At 40.3% G+C, this 19,552-nt stretch overlaps 2 protein-coding genes across 3 annotated transcripts; one reads left to right on the top strand and one right to left on the bottom strand.

The window, feature by feature from the left end:
- Positions 1–10,325: 10,325 nt before the first annotated feature.
- On the top strand, positions 10,326–13,054 carry LOC104245510 (axial regulator YABBY 4). Of its 2 annotated transcripts, none has more exons than XM_009801127.2 (7): positions 10,326–10,476; positions 10,559–10,696; positions 10,942–11,077; positions 11,167–11,215; positions 11,297–11,372; positions 11,465–11,539; positions 12,717–13,054. In XM_009801127.2, exons 1-7 carry the CDS (start codon positions 10,396–10,398, stop codon positions 12,804–12,806), a joined length of 645 nt encoding a protein of 214 aa, XP_009799429.1. In that variant the 5' UTR covers positions 10,326–10,395; the 3' UTR covers positions 12,807–13,054. The 2 variants fall into 2 exon arrangements, with proteins under 2 accessions (XP_009799429.1, XP_009799428.1); XM_009801126.2 differs by having other exon boundaries at positions 10,939–11,077; positions 12,717–13,047.
- A 513-nt stretch (positions 13,055–13,567) lies between these two features.
- Positions 13,568–15,057, bottom strand: LOC104245511 (uncharacterized). The gene is made up of 4 exons (XM_009801128.2): positions 14,771–15,057; positions 14,372–14,477; positions 14,046–14,123; positions 13,568–13,910 (listed from the first exon to the last, which is right to left on the bottom strand). Exons 1-4 carry the CDS (start codon positions 14,834–14,836, stop codon positions 13,858–13,860), a joined length of 303 nt encoding a protein of 100 aa, XP_009799430.1. The 5' UTR covers positions 14,837–15,057; the 3' UTR covers positions 13,568–13,857.
- Positions 15,058–19,552: the final 4,495 nt, after the last annotated feature.

The raw sequence follows: 19,552 nt of genomic DNA, 5'->3' as shown, positions 1-19,552 counted from the left end.
ATTGCCTCTTTTTGGGCTCCCATTTAACCAAGTATGTGACATAACTACTTGTCACCTAGCAGCCTGCGCAGTCTTGCAAAAATGCATATATCTCTCTACTCTGATGTCGTATTGATAAACGGTTTAATAAATTAGAAAATAGACTCATACGTCTTCAATTTTATGGGTGGAACACCTCATAACTCTAAGTATATTGGGAAAAAATCGTAGTTACATTTCACCCAAAGTTTCAGTAAAACGTATAAATGTAACTTGTGATGACTTTCATCGACTTTTGTTCCACAACTCTCTTGACTTCAAAACATAATACATGACTATAATAAGACTAACCTAATTCATAACATAAACTCCTTATCATGTTAAGCACCCTAGTCTCACCCCAAAAGTACATGTTATAACATTCCCATCTTGTCGACTTTAGACGAAACATTGTTTTCATCCATTTCTTTAGCTTCTGAACCTTCCAACCCTCTTTGTACTTGTTGTTCATGATCTTCAATATTTGTAACCTCTGAGGTAACATGATTAATTTACTTTATATACTTTCAAATATTATCTCATTTTTAGTCCTACATTAGTTTGCTTACGACATACTTTTACGTATGCAAATATAGGGTGTAACAGAACAATAAATGAAGAACAATAAAAAGAACAAGAAATAAATATGTAGAGTAATCGTTTAGCACATTCAGGCAAGAAAAATAGAGAATGTAGTGTTGTATTCAATATTATGTGTTCCACAAAATGACAAGGGTCCCCTTTTTATAGGAGGGGGAATCCCAACATAGTACATGTCTAATAATAATGAGGAAATGCTATTGGTACAGATGTACAATGGATCAGTATGGATTTGTACTACTCCTGTAGACCTGGTCAGCTCTAACCACGTGTATTTGGGAGTTTTCCCACCTTTCCATGACAATCATCGATTGTACTACTCCGAGGTCAACCATAGTGAGCCTTCGATGTGCTCTCTCAAGGGACACACCTCGGGGTCGTACCTCATGCTTTGCTTCAAGATTATCGAGGTTGGGCATGGAATGGTTAGTATCCCAAAGTTGAACTCCCCAATTTTTCCCGCATACAGATAGACCCCACGTTTCTTAAAATGAAATGATAAGAAACGATCCTGAGTCCTTGCCTCTTCGATATCCCCATTATGATGTTTGTCACGTGAGATCATTAAATGGTGTGACAGAAAAGTTGTACAGGAGTCTTATCAAACACGATTCCCGAAAAGCCTATGAACTGCTATTGGTCGCCCTATCAATTCCTCCAAGTGACTTATAAATACTCCAATTCCCTATATTTCAAACCTTTGTAACATCTTCAGATCTTCAACTCTTCGTTAACAATTCCCTATCTTCACCCTTCTTCTGTGTTCACTTCTTCATCAACTTGCTTTGAAACTTTTGTTACAACCATGGCCAAAACTTTGAAGATGGTACCTCAAAAAGGGGAAGCCCCTTCTTCGTCACTCTCGTCTAAGAGCAAAAAGGTAGTGCCTCCTAGCATCGAGGAGTTTGTTCTTGGAACCTTCGATACATCCTCTGATTTCAAAATTGATAAACCTTTTTCGTTACCGAGCCGATGCAAGCCCATATCTCAGTACATTAGTTTGACATAGAGAAGGTGAAAATAGATTGCTGCTTGGGAGAGGCGGTACAAGTGGAGATTCCTTCTCAGAAGGAAGATGTAACGACACCCAAACCGGATTTCCTTAGCGTATATATATATCCTTTTACCCTAGGTCTTGTACATTCTTCCTCCCCATCAATAGACCCGGTGATCCTCGATTTTTGTTGAGAATATCGAGTGACTCTTGGTCAAATTTATCCTTATTTTTGGAGAATCGTCTATTTGCTTAGATATTTCTCGAACATGGTTGAGGGGAAAGGCTCTGCGAGTGGCTCGGGGAGTAGCGAAGATGAAGACTAAGCCACATTTGCTCTTTTTACTTCTTCTTCTTTTGTACATGGACTCCGCGTGGGAGTTTTGTAAATGCACCTTTGTAAATATATTTTTGGAATGCAAAAGATTTTCTTGTTTAATGTATTCAAAGTTTTGCCTTTTAGTGTTCATGCCGAAGTCAAGCTTAGAACTTGAATTTAGCTTCTAGCTCGGTCTAGGAGTAACAGAGACTCACTAGATCGGGTTGTTCTGGTTTCATCGCATATCTTCCCTAGGTTGGGTTGGTAAGGACTCGATTTGACCCCTCGATGCCTCGAATACGGTGTGGTGATGTTATTCCTATGACATGACCGTGAAATAACCAAAATGGCCCTGTCGGTACATTTCCCAAAAAGTCATAATTGCATCGTGAGAGCTGATTGGCTATCAAAGTTAACAAATAGTCGCTGGTCTTCTTATATATACTTGATTTACTTTCATTGAGGGCTTTGCTGCTTTGTGCAACTATCTTTCTCTGTAGAGTTCCTTTTTGCGCTAGTTCTAGTGCCGCATCAAACCAAAGCTTTCGCCTGAGTTTTCATCTTCCCTTTCTTGTTTTGAAGGATCCATGGCTACCATGCCCAAATCCGCTCACCAGGAATAGGGAAGTCCCACCTCTACTTCCTGCCCGGCCAGTGGTACACCGCCAACATTTGGTGAACTGACTTTGAATTGTTTCGTCTCGATGGGAGATTTTACGATAAAGAAACCTCTCGACATTCCGGGCCATCGAGAATATACATCGAGGTTCATTCGATCAATAGAAGAGAGACACCTCGAAGATGTGAGGAGAGACTGCAGATAGGGAGAAAAGGTGAGGCTGCAGGTACCCTCCCGGAAAGAGGATATTTTATCCCACGTAGAGGGGTTTCTGAACGTATATACGTACCCTTTTACATTGGGCCATCTCGACCGACTCGTGCTCGAATTCTGTCGAAGATATCGAGTTACTTTGGCTTAGATCCATCCGTCCTTTTGGTGGATTGTGTTGATGATGAGATTTTTCATGGAAAAGGCCAGGCTCGAGTTCACTCTTAGTCATCTCATCAGATTGTTTCGGTCTTTTCATCATCGAGGTCTAATTACACTATGACGCCGATACACCAAGCCCTTTATTTCCAATGACAATGAGGACAACGATCGAGGATGGATGAGTTGGTTTGTTCGAGTGAGGACTGTTGATATTATTCCTGCGGAGGTCCTGCCATTTCTCAAGAAATGGAATTTCAAGCGTAAGTGATACACTGTACTCTATCATTTTTGTTCTTGATGGAGCCAGACTCCGTAAGGGTGTTTTCTTTCCTTTTCCGCAGCGATCCTGTGGATGACAAATAAGGTCCCTGATCTTGCGAACTGGGCCCGCAAACTAGCGGCCTCATCAACTTATGATGAGCGCAATTGGCGAGATTTGTCGAAGGGAAAATTGGGAGGCTAAGCACCATGGAATGTGATATGTAGTCCTTCTCTTGAGGAGTACTTTCCCCTTTGTACATTAATTTCTTTGTTGTAGGCATTGGTGAGTTTTTTGAGGGGAGACCATCCCCTTTTGAGGAGGAGGAAGGACCTTCGATTTCTGAGGCAGGGAAGGATAATAAAAGGAAAAGGTCCTCGAAGGACGAGGATTCCCATAGCAAAGCAGGATCCGCCGGGGGGCGCGAGGGGGACATTGCCGCTGACGAAGACCTTATTTTTATCGGTCATTATGTGGACATCAATGCACCTGGAGAGGATGAATCTATATTGATGGCTCAGATCAGGAGGTCTCCCGATACTGTTGAGCCTGGTGGGCTCGAGGCCCCTAGTTTCGAGAGAGAGATTCCACATGAAAGGAAAGGTGAAGGTCCTTCATTACCTGATTTGGCAGCTGGTTTTCGGACGTCGGAAGTACTCTAATAGGAATGGGCTTCGATGTATCTCCACCCAATTAGAGTGCCTCGGGTGGCTCTACCGGGGTCGATGAGACCGAGTTGGTAGATGCGAAGTCGACCTTCGAGGAAGCTCATGGCTCTGCTCTATGGTGAGTTTTGAAGTTATTATAACTTTTCCAACTTCATACTCTCTCCTTTTTAACTAAACTTTTCTTTCTCGTAGGCCTTCGATAAGCTTAAGTCTAAGTTGCTTCGCTGTAAGGCTAAGTTGTGTAAGGCCTTGAATGGGGAGAAATCCCTCGGGCTTCTTTATTATAAGAAGACAAGAGAGCTGATACATCTTCGTTCAGAATTGGACTTGAAGTAGTGATTACAAAGGCAACCTTGAGAAACAAGTAACTTCTATTTTGAGGGAATACATGCTTCTTCTCCCATCTTCGAAAACTAACATTTCGGTATCCCAGTTGCAGAGAAAGACAGAGACGTCGGAGTGCCTTCGAGGTGAAGCCAACCAGGTCAATTCTGAATGCAATGATTTGAAGGCACAGATAGATGTTCATGTTGCAGCCAAAAGGAACGCTTTGTCTAAGGCCTCCACCCTTGAGATACAGCTTCATAATGCTCGAGAAGGTGACTCGGTCTAGACGAGCAGGATTGCTAAGCTTGAAATAGATCTTTTGAAGATGAAGGCCGAAGTCGTGTACACTCGATCCAAAGCCAAGGAGGTTCGAGCAAAGGCCGATAAGAAGGTGGCCATCTATCTGAAAGATGCTGCTGAAGCTCGTACAAAGTTGAGGGGGGCTTCCGATCGAGAGAGGAGAAGCAATGAATATGCCCGATGCAAATCCCAGAGGGAAACTCTCGAGGAGATTCATAGTAAGGTCTTCGATCTCTCGGAGGAGATAGAGAAGGCCAAGGCGAATGAGTTCGACGCCAATATCCTCGTTTTTGATGCTGAAGACAACGAGGAGGGGGCCGGTGAGGGAGCTGGTCCCGATGGAGCCGATGGTGACATAGTCCCCAAAGGGGGAAAGGTTAAGTTCCCGAGGTAGACTAGGTTTTTCTTTCTTGTTCTTTGTATAGGGCTCCTTGCAGGAGTGTTGTAAATGTATCTTTGTACCACTATTCATAATAAAAAAGGAAACCTTTGGTTTTCCCTTCATATGAATTTCAACTTGCTTGTGTATTTGTTTATGTTTTGAGCGTTGATGCTTGTGGATAATTAGTCCGATATGTTGGACTTTTAAGATAGGAAACCTTAGTTTGTGCTTGATGAGTAATTAATAATAGTTGACCGTTCATGGCTCGGTCCTCGAATCAATTTTTGACTCAGGCTCATTGACCCTTAGGTTTTCAACATATTGGCCCTTAGGCTCTTACGTATTGGCCCTTAGGCTCTTACACATTGGTCCTTAGGTACTTTTAGATTAGGTCGATGTGACCTCTATTATGGCTATAGTTTTCCCTATTCCGACTGAAAACTTCAAAGTTTTGATTATGCCTTGGCATGTTTTGTGTTGGTCCGACTCTTCGACGGCTCAAATAAGAACCTCGATTATGAGTCGATATGTGACGATAATTGAGTACCTTGGGAGGTTCTCTTGAAGGCTGATTTTTCAAAGCCTTTTTGCTGAAGGCTGATTGTCTCGAAGCCTTGTTATTGTTTGGAGATGACATGATCGAAGCTCCTTTGCTTATGCCGGGGGTAGCCTGATTAACCTATTCTTTTCGAAGTATTTGAAGGCTTTTTAATTTTATGGTGGAGGTCGGACGTCTCCGAGCCTATATAACCTTGGTCTTAATATCAGGGTTATGCCTTTTTAAGGTCTTATAAGTTTTGGCATAACTTGTTGAGGTCTTACAAATTTGGTGTTGCCTCACTGAGGGCTTATGAGCTCGAAGTTGCCTGGTTGAGGTCTTACGAATTCTGGTTTTCGATGGCTAGCTGATTGTCGATGACAGTCCCCTAGTGTTCGAGTGTTTTTGGGCCCTCGAGCCATCTTATGAGAAAGTAGCAAACTTTGAGGCACAAAGTGTTTTGATAAGCAAAGAGGCTTCCTCAATTACTTGATATATGTGTACATGTTTTTTGCCTTTGGAGGCTCGATTATTCTACATGGACACGGTTCATTTGACTGTTTGGCCCAATACAACATTCTCCTATCGAGGTTCTCCTAGGCATAGTTCGATATCTTTGAAGAGGTGACCTCCTGGGGTGATTCCCCCTTAGTATTTGAGGTTGATTGAAGAGAAGCCTTGAGTATTTGATGAGTTCTTCTTAGGTAGCACATGGATGTTGCCTCGTTAAAAACCTCGCCGGTAAAACCTGTTTGGGATAAAACCTGGTCTAAGGGAAAAAGAGCGCAACACATGCTTTAAAACCTGAGGTTTTCTAGATGGAGGGTGCCTCGATTCCTCTCAATCGAACACCTGCAGCAAGTTAGTATAAAACATAAATGAAAAGGGAGAGGGTTGTACCTTAGCAATGATAGCGTTTGAGCCTCGATATGTTTTTATCGCTTGCTCCGAAGACGCGGCACGGTCCTTTATTCACTCATTTGAATGTAGCCGAGAATGTCGGGTGTGTTTTGACATCGATGCCGGTGCCATATCGTGCTCGGCAAACCTCTCTTTTGCTACATGCTGCTCCCCGTACACTGCTTTTACTCCATCTTTGGTTGGAAGTTTCATCATTTGATAAAGGCTTGATGGCACTTCCCTCATACTGTGCATCCACGACCATCCAAGTAAGGCATTGTATCTCATGTCACCTTCAATGACTTGACACTTAGTATCTTGGGTTGTACTGGCCACGTTGACCTGGAGAATGATCTCCCATTTTGTTGTCTCGCTTGTTGTGCTGTATCCATTGAGGACTCGAGAGGCGGATATGACCTGGTCGAGCAATCCGAGCTGCTCTACCACCCTCGACCTGATTATATTGGCCGAGCTACCTGGATCTACGAGCACACTTTTAATTTGAAATTTATTCAAAAGAAAAGAAATTACTAATGCGTCATTATGAGGTTGAGACAAGGTCTCGATGTCCTCTTCGCTGAATGTGAGAGCATCCTCTGGTATATAACTCCGAGTTCGCTTTTCCCTGGTGATGGATATTTTTGTTCGCTTGATAACGGGTCCCTATGGGGCGTCGGCCCCTCCAACGATCTTGTGGATGATGTGATGTGGTTCTTCTGATTCATTCTTTCCATTTGTCTCTCTTTCTCGAAAGTGGTTCTTAGCTCGATTGCTAAGGAATTCTCAAAGGTGCCCTTTGTTGATCAGCCGGGTCACCTCCTCACGGAGCTGCCTACAATCCTCGGTCCTATGATTCTGGTGTCCCTGATTCTACCCATGGCTGATACGATATCCGAGACATCGATGTTGAAGTTGTATTCTAACAATCAGGGTGCCTCCACTGTCCTCGAATGCATGTCAACCCCGTTATTGCTCATAAGTCCCCAGAATTTTTGGCCTCGATCTACTCCTTGATCATCTCGAGGTATACTCCGCCTCAAAATGTCTCTTTGATCTTTGAAATATGGCTGATACCTTTCTTTGCCTGATCTCGACTCCCTTTCTGTAGACTTTGATAAGAGCATGTTTGAATATACTAACTAGAGGGGGATCCCAATTGGTCGTCCTCGACCCTGATCTTCGATTGATATCTGTTGTGTACATCTGCCCAAGTCACGGCGGGATGCTCAAAAAAGTTCTGTTTTGGCTGCTTCGAAGCTACCGAGCTTCATTCGTTCAAGCCTTGAGTGAAGGCCTGTACTCCCCAGTCATCGGAGATTGGTGGTAATTCCATTCACTCCATCTGAAAGCGAGATACAAATTCCCTTAGCAACTCGTTTTCTCATTGTTTGATTTTGAAGGCATCGGACTTCGTAGTGGCGACCTTGATGGCACCAGCGTGTGCCCTCACAAAAGAGTCTGTCAACATAGCAAATGAATCTACTAAATTTGGGGGTAGGTTATGATACCACATCATATCCCCATTTGACAGTGTTTCTCTGAATTTCTTCAACAAGACGGACTCAATTTTGTCATCTTTCAAGCCGTTCCCCTTTACAACACAAGTATAAGCGGTAACGTGCTCATTGGGGTCCGTGGTCCCGTTATACGTCGGGACATCAGGCATTCTGAATTTCTTCGGGATGGGCTTCAGAGCCGCACTTGGTGGGAATAGTTTCTGCATGAACTTCTATGAATCTACGCCCTTCAGAATCGGGGGTTCGCCCGGTATCTGATTGACCCTCGAGTTATAAGTCTCCACCTTTTTATCGTTAGCCTCTATCTTCTTTTCTCCTGATTCAATCCTTTTAGTGAGGTCCTCGAGCATCTTCACAATAGCGGGGTCTGTTGCTGACCCGTTGTTACTCGATCTCTCCGGTGCTTGCTCGACTCGAGGAGCCATTTCCGGTGCTGCTGTGCTTGGAGTTTTTTGTTGACTTTGCAGCCGGGCAATAGCCACTTGTTGTGCTTGCAACATTTCAACAATGACTTGGAGGCTGACTTCTCTTTCTTCCATCCCTCGTGTTTCTTGGCCTCCAGCCTCGGCTTCCCTGCGTCCGTTCCTTACGAGGTCTGTGCCTGCTTCCATGTATAGAACGTTGTGGGAGCTAATATCAACTGGCTCCACATTTGGTACTCCCTCAGGGTTTACAGGTGGTACACCCAGCCCTATGCCGTTATTTTCTCCAATTCCTTCACTGTCGTGAAGAGATGCATTTTGTGTGTTAGACATGATTAAGCCTGAAATCAAAGAATCTTTGGCAAGAAAAAGTGTGAAGAGTAAGGTGTTTTATCAGAAATCTAGCACCAAAACAATCACTATTATATTTTGCCCCATTGTGGGTGTCAAACTGTTTACCTGAAAAAAGGTATTTACAATATAATCATATTTGATTTGTTGTTCTAAAAATACGTGATTTATCTTAATACTAGTTGTTAGGTGAATGATGCTAAGTATAAATGAGCAAGAAATGATAAGCAAACCAGCGTGGTAACAAGATTGGGGGCCTCGAGCTCAGCGATATAGGACCTCGAGGGTGGCCTTTAACGGTTGATAATGAACAATAAATGAAGAATAATAAAATGAACAAGAAATAAATATGTAGAGTAATCGTTTAGCACGTTCGGGCAAGAAAAACAGAGAATATAGATTGCATTCAATATTATGTGTTCCACAAAATGACAAGGGTCCCATTTATATATGAAGGGGAATCCCAACATAGTACATGTCTAATAATAATGAGGAAATCTATTGGTACAAGTGTACAATGGCTCAGTACGGATTTGTACTACTCCTATCGACCTGATCAACTCTAACCACGTGTATTTGAGAGTTTTCCCGCCTTTTCATGACGATCATCGATTGTATTTGGAAATAATTCAACTTTAAACTCCTCATTTACCCACTTTATCCTTAATGAAAAGCTTTTATAACTACACAAAAGTCATTGTCCCACAAAGCTTTACCCCTTAAGCTTTTAAGATTACAAATTATAAAAAAAAATTCTTTTTTTCCTTAAAATCAATACCGAGTCAAACTACCTTATTTAATTTGAAATGGAGGGAGTACTTTCTTTCGGGAAAAACAGCCTCTGATACATACTTTCCTACTTCGCCTAGTGATCTTAAAAATTGGTGTCGAGTCCAATACTGAGCATTGAAAAGACCCTTTTAAATGAGATGAAAAGACCCTTTTAAATGAGATGAAAGTTACTGTTTAAACAAACAAGCATGAGCCAGTATAGCTAACCCCATGGAAAACCTGGCTGGACTTGCGGTAACATTACCAAGAGTTGAAATTTTCAAGAAATTTGAATCATTAAATTCAACAATGAATGAGTTTTTTTTGGATACATGAGAAAGGGAAAAACATTGGTCAAACACACAGGTCTACTGCAATGTTATTTTCAGCACGTGACGACCCTCATTCTCAATACTTGAAAAATAACGATTTTTTATTTTTATTTTAACTCTCATACAATGATAGGTAAGATAATCTTTACATTACCGGATAACCTAAAAGATTACAACGGTAATTTTTCATAAAAAGTGGGACTGATAATCCGAAAAATAAGGCAAGTTATCTGCTTTAACAGGCTAAGATACACTAAAGGGAAGCCCGATTGATGCACAAAGTATCCCCATTCATGCAGGGTTCGGGGAAGGGCTGCACCCAAGGTGTGTGATGTAGAAAGGCTATCATAATATAAGCTACTTCCACGTCTCGAACTCATAATCTAAAGGTTAAGTTACACTCATGTTGAAAATTTCTATATATTATTAGTGCAAAATGTTTTTACTCGATAACGTCACTTTAAAGATAATTAAACTTAACTATCCATAATCAGTGGAATTTATACGAATTGAAAAAAAAAAAAAAACTTGAAAATGTCAGCGGAATGGATATGATAAATTTTTTAATTATTTGCGAATTATATTGGCGCTGGCATTTCCCTCTGCCCTCTCTAAGTATAAATAATTCCACCCTGTACTTCAACTCTAGACCAGACCCGACATCCCTCTCAGCAAAAGATTAGGAGAAGAAGAAGAGGAGGAGGAGATGTCAGCATTGAATCATCTGTTTGAACTCCAAGACACAATCTGTTACGTGCAATGTGGCTACTGCACTACAATATTACTTGTAAAATTACATATATCTTTCTTTCTCTGGATACCTTCATCTCTATATTTTATCGGTTAATTTGTTATCCAAAAAATTGCAGGTTAGTGTCCCATGCAGCAGCTTATGCAACAAGATAGTAACAGTGAGATGTGGCCATTGCACTAGCATCCTTTCTGTTAACTTGATGAAAACTTCTCTTGTTCCTCTTCATCTCTTTGCTTCCCTTAACCAATCCGAGGTCGAACTATAATCGTATTTAATCTCTTTTGAGTTTAATTTCTATACATTAATCGTGTAGCGAAAAGATCGTCATGAAAAAGAAAGATTAGTAATCCGAAAACCTGCAGTTATAACTTATTTAAATACATTGATATAGTGCAAATTATAATTTTTACACTGTCATTATATGTTAAATTAATTTTTTTTTCCCGGCTTTCTCTCGATGTTAATTGACTTAGAATCTATCTTTCCCGCTTTCAGCAGCAAAAGCTAGAAGTTGACAAGGAGGACATTGATGCTAATAAGAAGAGTGTAGACTCAGAAATCTCATTTGTGGCCTCATCAGATGAAGAAGATCAAATAGAGAATGTTGTTCCAGTTTATCAAGTCGTCAACAAACGTAAAATATCTATTGTATAGATGATTTAAATTGTCCTAATTAATTATTTTTACGTTACTCACAATAAGTATCTAATCATATTTTTTCAGCTCCAGAGAAAAGACAACGAGCCCCATCAGCTTATAATTGCTTTATCAAGTAATTTTTAGTTTGAACATTAAGAGACTCATAATTAACATTAGTTTATAGTACTGTACTAACATTATTTGTGTTTTACAGAGAAGAGATCAAGAGGCTAAAGACCATATACCCCAACATGACTCACAAGCAAGCCTTCAGTACCGCAGCAAAAAATGTGAGTTAAATATATTTAAATGTTTATTATGAACAACAAAACTTTTCTTAGCAAAATCTTAGATTTCAAAATTTTATTGGTTTTATATTCAGTGGGCCCACTTTCCACCAAGTCAACATAGAGGAGATAGAGAAAGCTGTAGCCTAGGAGACAGAAAGATGCCAAAGGTACTCTCCAGAATCTAAATGAAGTGGTAATTGGAGTAATATTATTAATTTTTGCATAATGATTGAAGAAACATGTGTGATAATCCATATATGGAAATACTACATTGTTATATAAGTTAATCCTAAAGTTATTAAGCAATATAGATCGGCTACAAGAAATTGGTACTTTTGGTTATTATTAGCAACTGCTAAACATGAATATATAATCTAATTCACGTTCTGCACTTGTAAAATCTATATTATTAAATTATTTCTTAGTAGTGGTTAATTTTTTCAAGGGCTATCAGTACTAATTGCATCTGTCCCCAAACATTTTCGGACAAATAGCCTTTGGCCAAGCTTCTTTTTGGCCAAAAGTGCTTTTTTTGCCAAAAACACTTTTGGCAAAAAATTGAGGTGTTTGGCCAAGCTTTTGGAAGGAAAAAAAGTGCTTTTGAGGAGAAGCAGAAGCAGTTTTGGAGATGCAGAAAAAGTAGTTTTTCTCCAAAAGTACTTTTTTGAGAAGCATTTTTGAGAAAAATACACTTAGAAGCAATTTTTTAAGCTTGGCCAAACACTAATTGTTGCTCAGAAGTGTTTTCAAACTAATTAGCCAAACACAAACTACTTCTCACCAAAAGTACTTTTGAGAAAAATACTTTTGAAAAAAATACTTCTCAAAGTAAGCTGATTTTTGCAGCTTGGCTAAACGGGCTAAAAGACATGGCATGCATGCATATGCAGTCATTCAACATGAGGATTTAAGATTTCGTAGTTCCATGTAATGACGGTGCGGAAATTATTTACATAATGTATAATTAATAAGGTAATTACAAGTAAAATATTTATGATAATCTTAGATTGAAAATTATGATAAAAATGGTAACTAATAGGCAATAATATATTAACTTATACTAATAATGTAAGAAAAATTACATTATCAATGTATATAACTTAAATTCTTTTATTATAATATTTTAAAATAATTACAAAGTTCAACAAGTTATATGATGAGAACATTTCTTGATGAACATCATGGTATGACACTGATTTTGATTGGATTAAATAGCTTGTTAAATGCAGAACCACCATATATCAAAATTAATGATATTTCCCTTAATTGGTATTTAGAAAAGAGGATCGTGACAAATTTTAGTCATTCATATCTGTTAAATTTATTTTTTTTTTTTTTTTATAGATTTCTGCTGCAAGAAACTCTCAGGTTCCAAGAGATTGCAATGGTTTCTTTGAAAGAAAGGATTCAAACATGACTCCCTCTAATGAATGAAGAGATATAGCTATCATCCCTACTGTACTGGAATGGAAGAATTGAATTGTGTCTTTACTAAACTGCTGATTTCACTTTCCTTTTGTGTTAAAGATGCCATTATTATTTAATGGGTTACTAAAGTTTCTGTTTGCAACTTTTAGAAGTTTGAAAAGTAGTGAAATGATGATAACAATATTTCTGATGCATGACGTGAACCAAATGATTGATGTAGCTTGTTGAAAGAACTTTCTAATAAATGGTATTCTTGTGGTACAAAAACCAGAACAAAATGAAAAAGAATAGAGAAAATTAAAAAGGAGGAAGGGGGCATGTAAAAGCTCAGTGGTATGTAGATTACTTTCAACTTTTGCTTCTAAATTTCAAGATTTATTGTTGGATTACCAAGAGTTCGAGCTTTAAAACAAATGTTTCAACGTTTAAACACACATAAAAAAAAGCAGCCTGGTGCACTAAGTTCCCGTTATGCGCGGGTCCGGGGAAGGGCCAGACCACAAAGATCTATTATACACAGACTTACCCTGCATTTCTGCAAGAGGCTGTTTCCACGGCTTGAACCCGTAATCTCTTGGTCACATGACATCAATTTTATCATTTACGCCAAGGCTCCCCTCCCGTTTAAAAGACATAATTTCTTTAATTTAAATCAGTGTACCTGTTGTTGTGCAAAAGAACGAAAGAATGGGACTCCACTAGATCCCATAAAATTAGATGTCATTACTTTTATGATAGAAATAACATCGTATACGCACTGATGAAATAAAAAATATTTATACATTCATATCACTTTTAAGGTAATTACAAGTAAATCTCTATGAAATAGTAGCAAGCACGTGCCTGGACACTCATCCATCTTTCTTTTATTGAGTCCTATCTTTTGTAGTAATAGCCATTTCTAAAGTAGGACCTCCAAAACAAGGTTAACAAAGGATAAGACTTTTGAATACTAAGAGAGCTGGCCTCCCTAATTAGAAATCTAATTGTAATCATTATGTCAAGTCCTAGAAAACCCTAGTTCTTCGATATTTAAGATCCGTCCCTTAATTTGCATTCATTTCCATTGTTTCCTTCTTGCAAATCTTGGTTCTCTTTGATAATGCCTGCCTGCCAAAGGAAACTTTACGTGAGCTCATATAAATAACTAAATGTAAGTACTAGCTAAGTTATATTACAGTTAAGTGGAGTGTAAATATTTGTATGTGTATGCGTTTCTAAAATAAATAAATGAACGGGCATTACTTAAGAAGGGTCGTGAAGATATATTGTTGAAGTAAACTTGGAAGAAGTCCTTGTTCTCCTTCAGAAGCTCTCTCCAAACTGCAAGCATGATTTACAATCAATTAATCCAAGAGAAAAGGGAAAAAAATAAAACAGAAAAGAAGGCGAAAGAGATTGTTCTCTTTCAACAAGAAATTATTAAGTGAAACTTCATTATATTGATGATGACTGATGATAAGATTAGATACAATGAATAATTCAAATATTAATAACCAAAAATTAATCTCTGGAAAAGCACGTTTTGCATGATCAGCTAGCAACATGGAAATTAAATAGAGATGAATAACCTGTTAATGTTACGAGTGGAGGGATTGTAGCATGTGTAGCGAGCGCCTTAACGCATTGATCTTTATCCATGCCAAGAAGCAAACACCTCTCTATCAGATTTTGAACCTGCAATTATTCAACATGTAAGGAACTAATGAGTTCCAAAAGCAAAGAATATTCATGCAAAAGAATGATTATATGATTAAGTTCGAGGATTAGTAGAAAACGGGGCATTTTCACATGGCCTTTTTAGGCTACTAATTCAAATTCTGTCTTCATTAACGAGTAGCCTAAATTGGTCTGAATATGAGTTGTCCAACTATACTTAACGGAGAAATTTGCACATTTGACCATTATTGATCCATGAGTGTGGATGTGAAAAAATAAAAAGCAAAAAAGAGAATATGAGAGAGGCATACCATTCTAATATAACTATGAGGGTGGCAACACAGACAGGGAGAAGGATACTCCTGGTTTTGATGCATTTTTCGTAGTTTATCTTTTGAAGGAAATTGACAAACAAAATGAGTCAAGATGAAGAGGAATATAGGAGAGAGAAAAGAATAAGAGGATGAGAATGCAAACAAATTAAATGGGAAAAAGTGCAAAGGAGAAAGGTATAGGGAGAGACATTTAGAGTAAGAGACGTAGAGTGTGTCTTTGTTATCCAAGAGGTATCTAAGTGAAGGGCCAAAATAGCACAAGAAATCCAAACAAGAGATCAATCTCATCTTCTAATAGATAAGACGATGAATTGCATGCCAATTGGTGTTCCTTTTTTTCCTTTTCATTTTGTGGTTTAAAAGATGAAGTTTTGATTAATATTACTACATCTTCGTGGCTTAGCCTATTGCCACTGAAATTCCCCCCTACATGTTAATTAATGCCTATCATTTGCTGCTTCTTTTGGACCCATCAATTGTCATCAATATATGCAACGGTCCCTGCCGCCCTCATATCACCTTTGAATTCTGTTTGGCGACCATTTATTTTGAGTACGTATAAATTTTCATAATAAATGAAATTAGTAGCCCAAAAAATAAGAGATCGTAATATATTATTATATCATATTATATTATACTAACTATGTTGTACCCTGTTAATACAGATAAGTTATAAATCCATATTTATTTTACCAAATAGGACATGTGTATTGGTCAAAATCTGATCGTCACGACCAAGTTGACCGACACCCCGCCTCAGTAACTGGGGAGTTAAAGTCAATAGAACCCACTCCATTTCTCCTCTATGACATCCGACGAATCGGTAAGGGTGACGACTAAAATCATGACCAAGACATATTAGCGGTAAGAAGCAAAGGGCAAGGGTGCCCTAACTATATATAACCAGGGAAAGCTCTCCCCACGGGGAGCTGGGGGGGAGGAAAAAACAAAAAGCTCTCTTCTTATATTCTAGAAAAAGAAGAAACGAACTCGAAGAAAATATGTAAGTGTACTTCCTCATCGATTGATGAGAAACACAAGGTTGAATCCTAATAAGATCAATCATATTTCTTTCATTTCATGTGCAATCATTGTTGTTAACTTTTTGATCTGGAATTAATTATGCTGACTAAGATTTACCCCTTCATATTTAATTGATTTGTTCAAAAGGGTTTTAATATCTTTTGAGTCAAACAATTTGGCGCCGTCTGTGGGGATTTCTTAGTGGAAATTCCTAGTTTCTCCCAGATCAAAGCCAAGAAACACAATCACTCACCAAAAGAAGCACGAAGGGAGAATCCAACCCACGCGAGGCATGTGGGCAGTGCAGTAAGGGAATGAGAGACGAGTAGGATTACCAAGCCTAGAAATCCTCGCCCCATCAACTCCAGATATACGAAATAAGGCAAACGGGGTTACCAACCTGTTCTCCCACACCGGACCACCGGGTGGTAGCAAAAAAAACTCATCCTCACCCCCACTCTTCGTCCAACCAAGAACATAAGACCCACGTGAGCGAACGTACAAAGGAACATCTCGATTGAAGGACAAAAATAGCTTCAACACAGCCGAAATACCTCCTGCCGGTAACGTCTCCGAGCTGGACGGCAGGAGTCAGAAAAGAAAGCTATAATGCGTACATAGCACGAACCTAAGCGAAACGTCAACACCTCGTATTCACCAGCGTTGCACCATCTGGTGCAAGCAATACCAAACATACTGGGACTCTCACGGAAGATGTCCAACTCTCCAGAAACTGGGACTGACGACGGGCTGTTATTTCGATACGTTCGAAATAACACACTTTAAGGCCAAGGGCCTTCGCCAAAAAAGAGAAGGGTTCGACCTCGATCGAACGACAACGGGTTGTTATTTCGATAAGTTCGAAATAACACCCTTTAAGGCCAAGGGCCTTCACCAAAAAAGAGAAGGGTTCGACCTTGATCTAAAGACGATGGGTTGTTATTTCGATAAGTTCAAAATAACACCCTTTAAGGCCAAGGGCCTTCGCCAAAGAAGAGAGGCTCGACCTCGATCGAACGATGACAGGCTGTTATTTCGATGAGTTCGAAATAACACCCTTTAAGGCCAAGGGCCTTCGCCAAAAAAGAGAAGGGTTCGACCTCGATCGAACGATGACGAGCTATTATTTCAATAAGTCCAAAATAACACCCTTTTAGGCCAAGGGCCTTCGCTAAAGAAGAGAAAGGTTCGACCTTGATCGAACGATGACGAGCTATTATTTCGATAAGTTCGAAATAACACCCTTTAAGGCTAAGGGCCTTTGCCAAAAAAAGAAAAAGGTTCGACCTCGATCGAATGACAACGGGTTGTTATTTCGATAAGTTCGAAATAACACCCTTTAAGGCCAAGGGCCTTGTCCAACAAAGAGAAGGGTTCGACCTCGATCGAACGACGACCAGCTATTATTTCGATAAGTTCAAAATAAAACCCTTTAATGCCAAGGGCCTTCGCTAATAAAAAAAGGTTCGACCTCGATCAAACGACGACGGGCTGTTATTTTGATAAGTTCAAAATAACACCCTTTAAGGCCAAGGGCCTTCGCCAACAAAGAGAACGGTTTGACCTTGATCGAACGACGATGGACTGTTATTTCAGTAAGCTCGAAATAACACCCTTTAAGGCCAAGGGCCTTCGCCTAAAAAGAGAAAGGTTCGACGTCGACCAAACAATGACGACCTGTTATTTCGATAAGTTCGAAATAACACCCTTTAAGGCCAAGGTCCTTCGCTAAAAAAGAGAAGGGTTCGACCTCGATCGAACGACGACGGGCTGTTATTTCGATAAGTTCGAAATAACACCCTTTAAGGCCAAGGGCCTTCGCCAAAGAAGAGAAAGGTTCTACCTCGATCGAACGACGACGGGGTGTTATTTCGATATGTTCGAAATAATACCCTTTAAGGCAAAGGGCCTTCGCCAAAGAAGAGGAAGGTTTGACCTCAATCGAATGATGACGGGCTGTTGTTTCGATAAGTTCGAAATAACACCATTTAAGGCCAAAGGCCTTCGCCAAAAAAGAGAAGGGTTCGACCTCGATCGAGCGACGACTGGATGTTATTTTGATGAGTTCGAAATAACACCCTTTAAGGCCAAGGGCCTTCGCCAAAAAAAAGAACGGTTCGACCTCGATCAAACGACGACGGGCTGTTATTTTGATACGTTCGAAATAACACCCTTTAAGGCCAAAGGCCTTCACAAAAAAAAGAGAAGGGTTCGACCTCGATTGAACGACGGCGGACTGTTATTTCGATAATTTCAAAATAACACCCTTTAAGGCCTAGGGCCTTCACCAAAAAAGAGAAGGGTTCAACCTCGATCGAACGACGACGGGTTGTTATTTTGATAATTTCAAAATAACACCCTTTAAGGCCAAGGGCCTTCGCCAAAGAAGAGAAAGGTTCGACCTCGATCGAATGACGACGGGTTGTTATTACGATAAGTTTGAAATAACACCCTTTAAGTCCAAGGGCCTTCGCCAAAAAAGAGAAGGGTTCGACCTCGATCGAACAATGACGGGCTGTTATTTTGAGAAGTTCAAAATAACACCCTTTAAGGCCAAGGGTCTTCGCCAAAAAAGAAAAAAGGTTCGACCTCGATCGAACGACGATGGGTCGTCATTTCGATAAGTTCGAAACAACACCCTTTAAGGCCAAAAACCACCTGAAGGGAAGAAAAACGTAGACTCACCATCGGCGCCTATCTTGCACCAAAGCCATAAATAGTTGAAATAAAGGTGAAGTACAAGACAACGAAGAAAAATAAAACTCTCCTTTATACAAAGTCACAATGCGGGCTATCGCCGCTTACATATGGCCCAAGCCAACCCAAAAAAAACGATCAAACGATAATCGACAAACAATTGAAAATAAAAATAGACGAGGACAACGTTCTTCATTCGGCGTCATCACCTCCATCATCATCACCATCACCATCACTATCATCATCACCGTCTCCCATAGGCTCTCTATTACCGTCATCCGCATGACCATTAGCTTCGGGTGTCCCCGCATCATATCCACAATTGATGCGAGCCTCCCGTGCTTTCGCTCGCTCAACCACGGTGCCCGCCTCCTACAAACTCTTATATATGTCCCGCCGAGCTTCGGTATAAACCCAGAGCTCGTGCATATGGCGGGGGACGACCGCGGAGGAGGACTCAACCTGAGCCAACAATCACTCATTTTCTGCCTCTAGAGCCATGACCTGGTCTCTTAGAACTGATGCCTTTTGACCAATCACACCAATACGCTCCTCAAGCCTCACCTCCCTGAGGGTAGCCGTCCTCTCTCCAACTCCTGTTCGGATTGGAGGACACGGATGGTGTTCTCCAGGGCCGTTGCCCTCGCCAAAGCCTCGGACCAGGCACTCTCAATACTCTCCAACCCAGCGACTTTGCTTTCCAGTGTAGTCAATTTTCTCATCCACTCCACACTCATCGCCTCGACCTTGACCAAGTTCTGATCTATCTCCAACTGCATCGACCTCAACCTACCCTGCAGATGCTCATATTCTGCGGCGACCCCCTTACCCAACTCGAGCTCCTCGTCCTTAATTCGAATTTGCTCGTCAAGTGTGCTCTTGCTGCGGATAGTTTGTATCAATTCCTGGTCCCTTTTTTCGAACTCCTCACCAAGAGCCCGATTACGGGGATCCGTCCTTAGATGCTCATGCATCTTGCGACATCTGTCGCGGTAGCAACGATACTTCTCCAGCATCTTCGAGAAACTTTTTGCCTAG

This window comes from Nicotiana sylvestris, chromosome 10 (assembly GCF_000393655.2).
Source record: "Nicotiana sylvestris chromosome 10, ASM39365v2, whole genome shotgun sequence".
NCBI classification, from domain to species: domain Eukaryota; kingdom Viridiplantae; phylum Streptophyta; class Magnoliopsida; order Solanales; family Solanaceae; genus Nicotiana; species Nicotiana sylvestris.
This window is presented reverse-complemented; position numbering and strand designations above follow the sequence as displayed.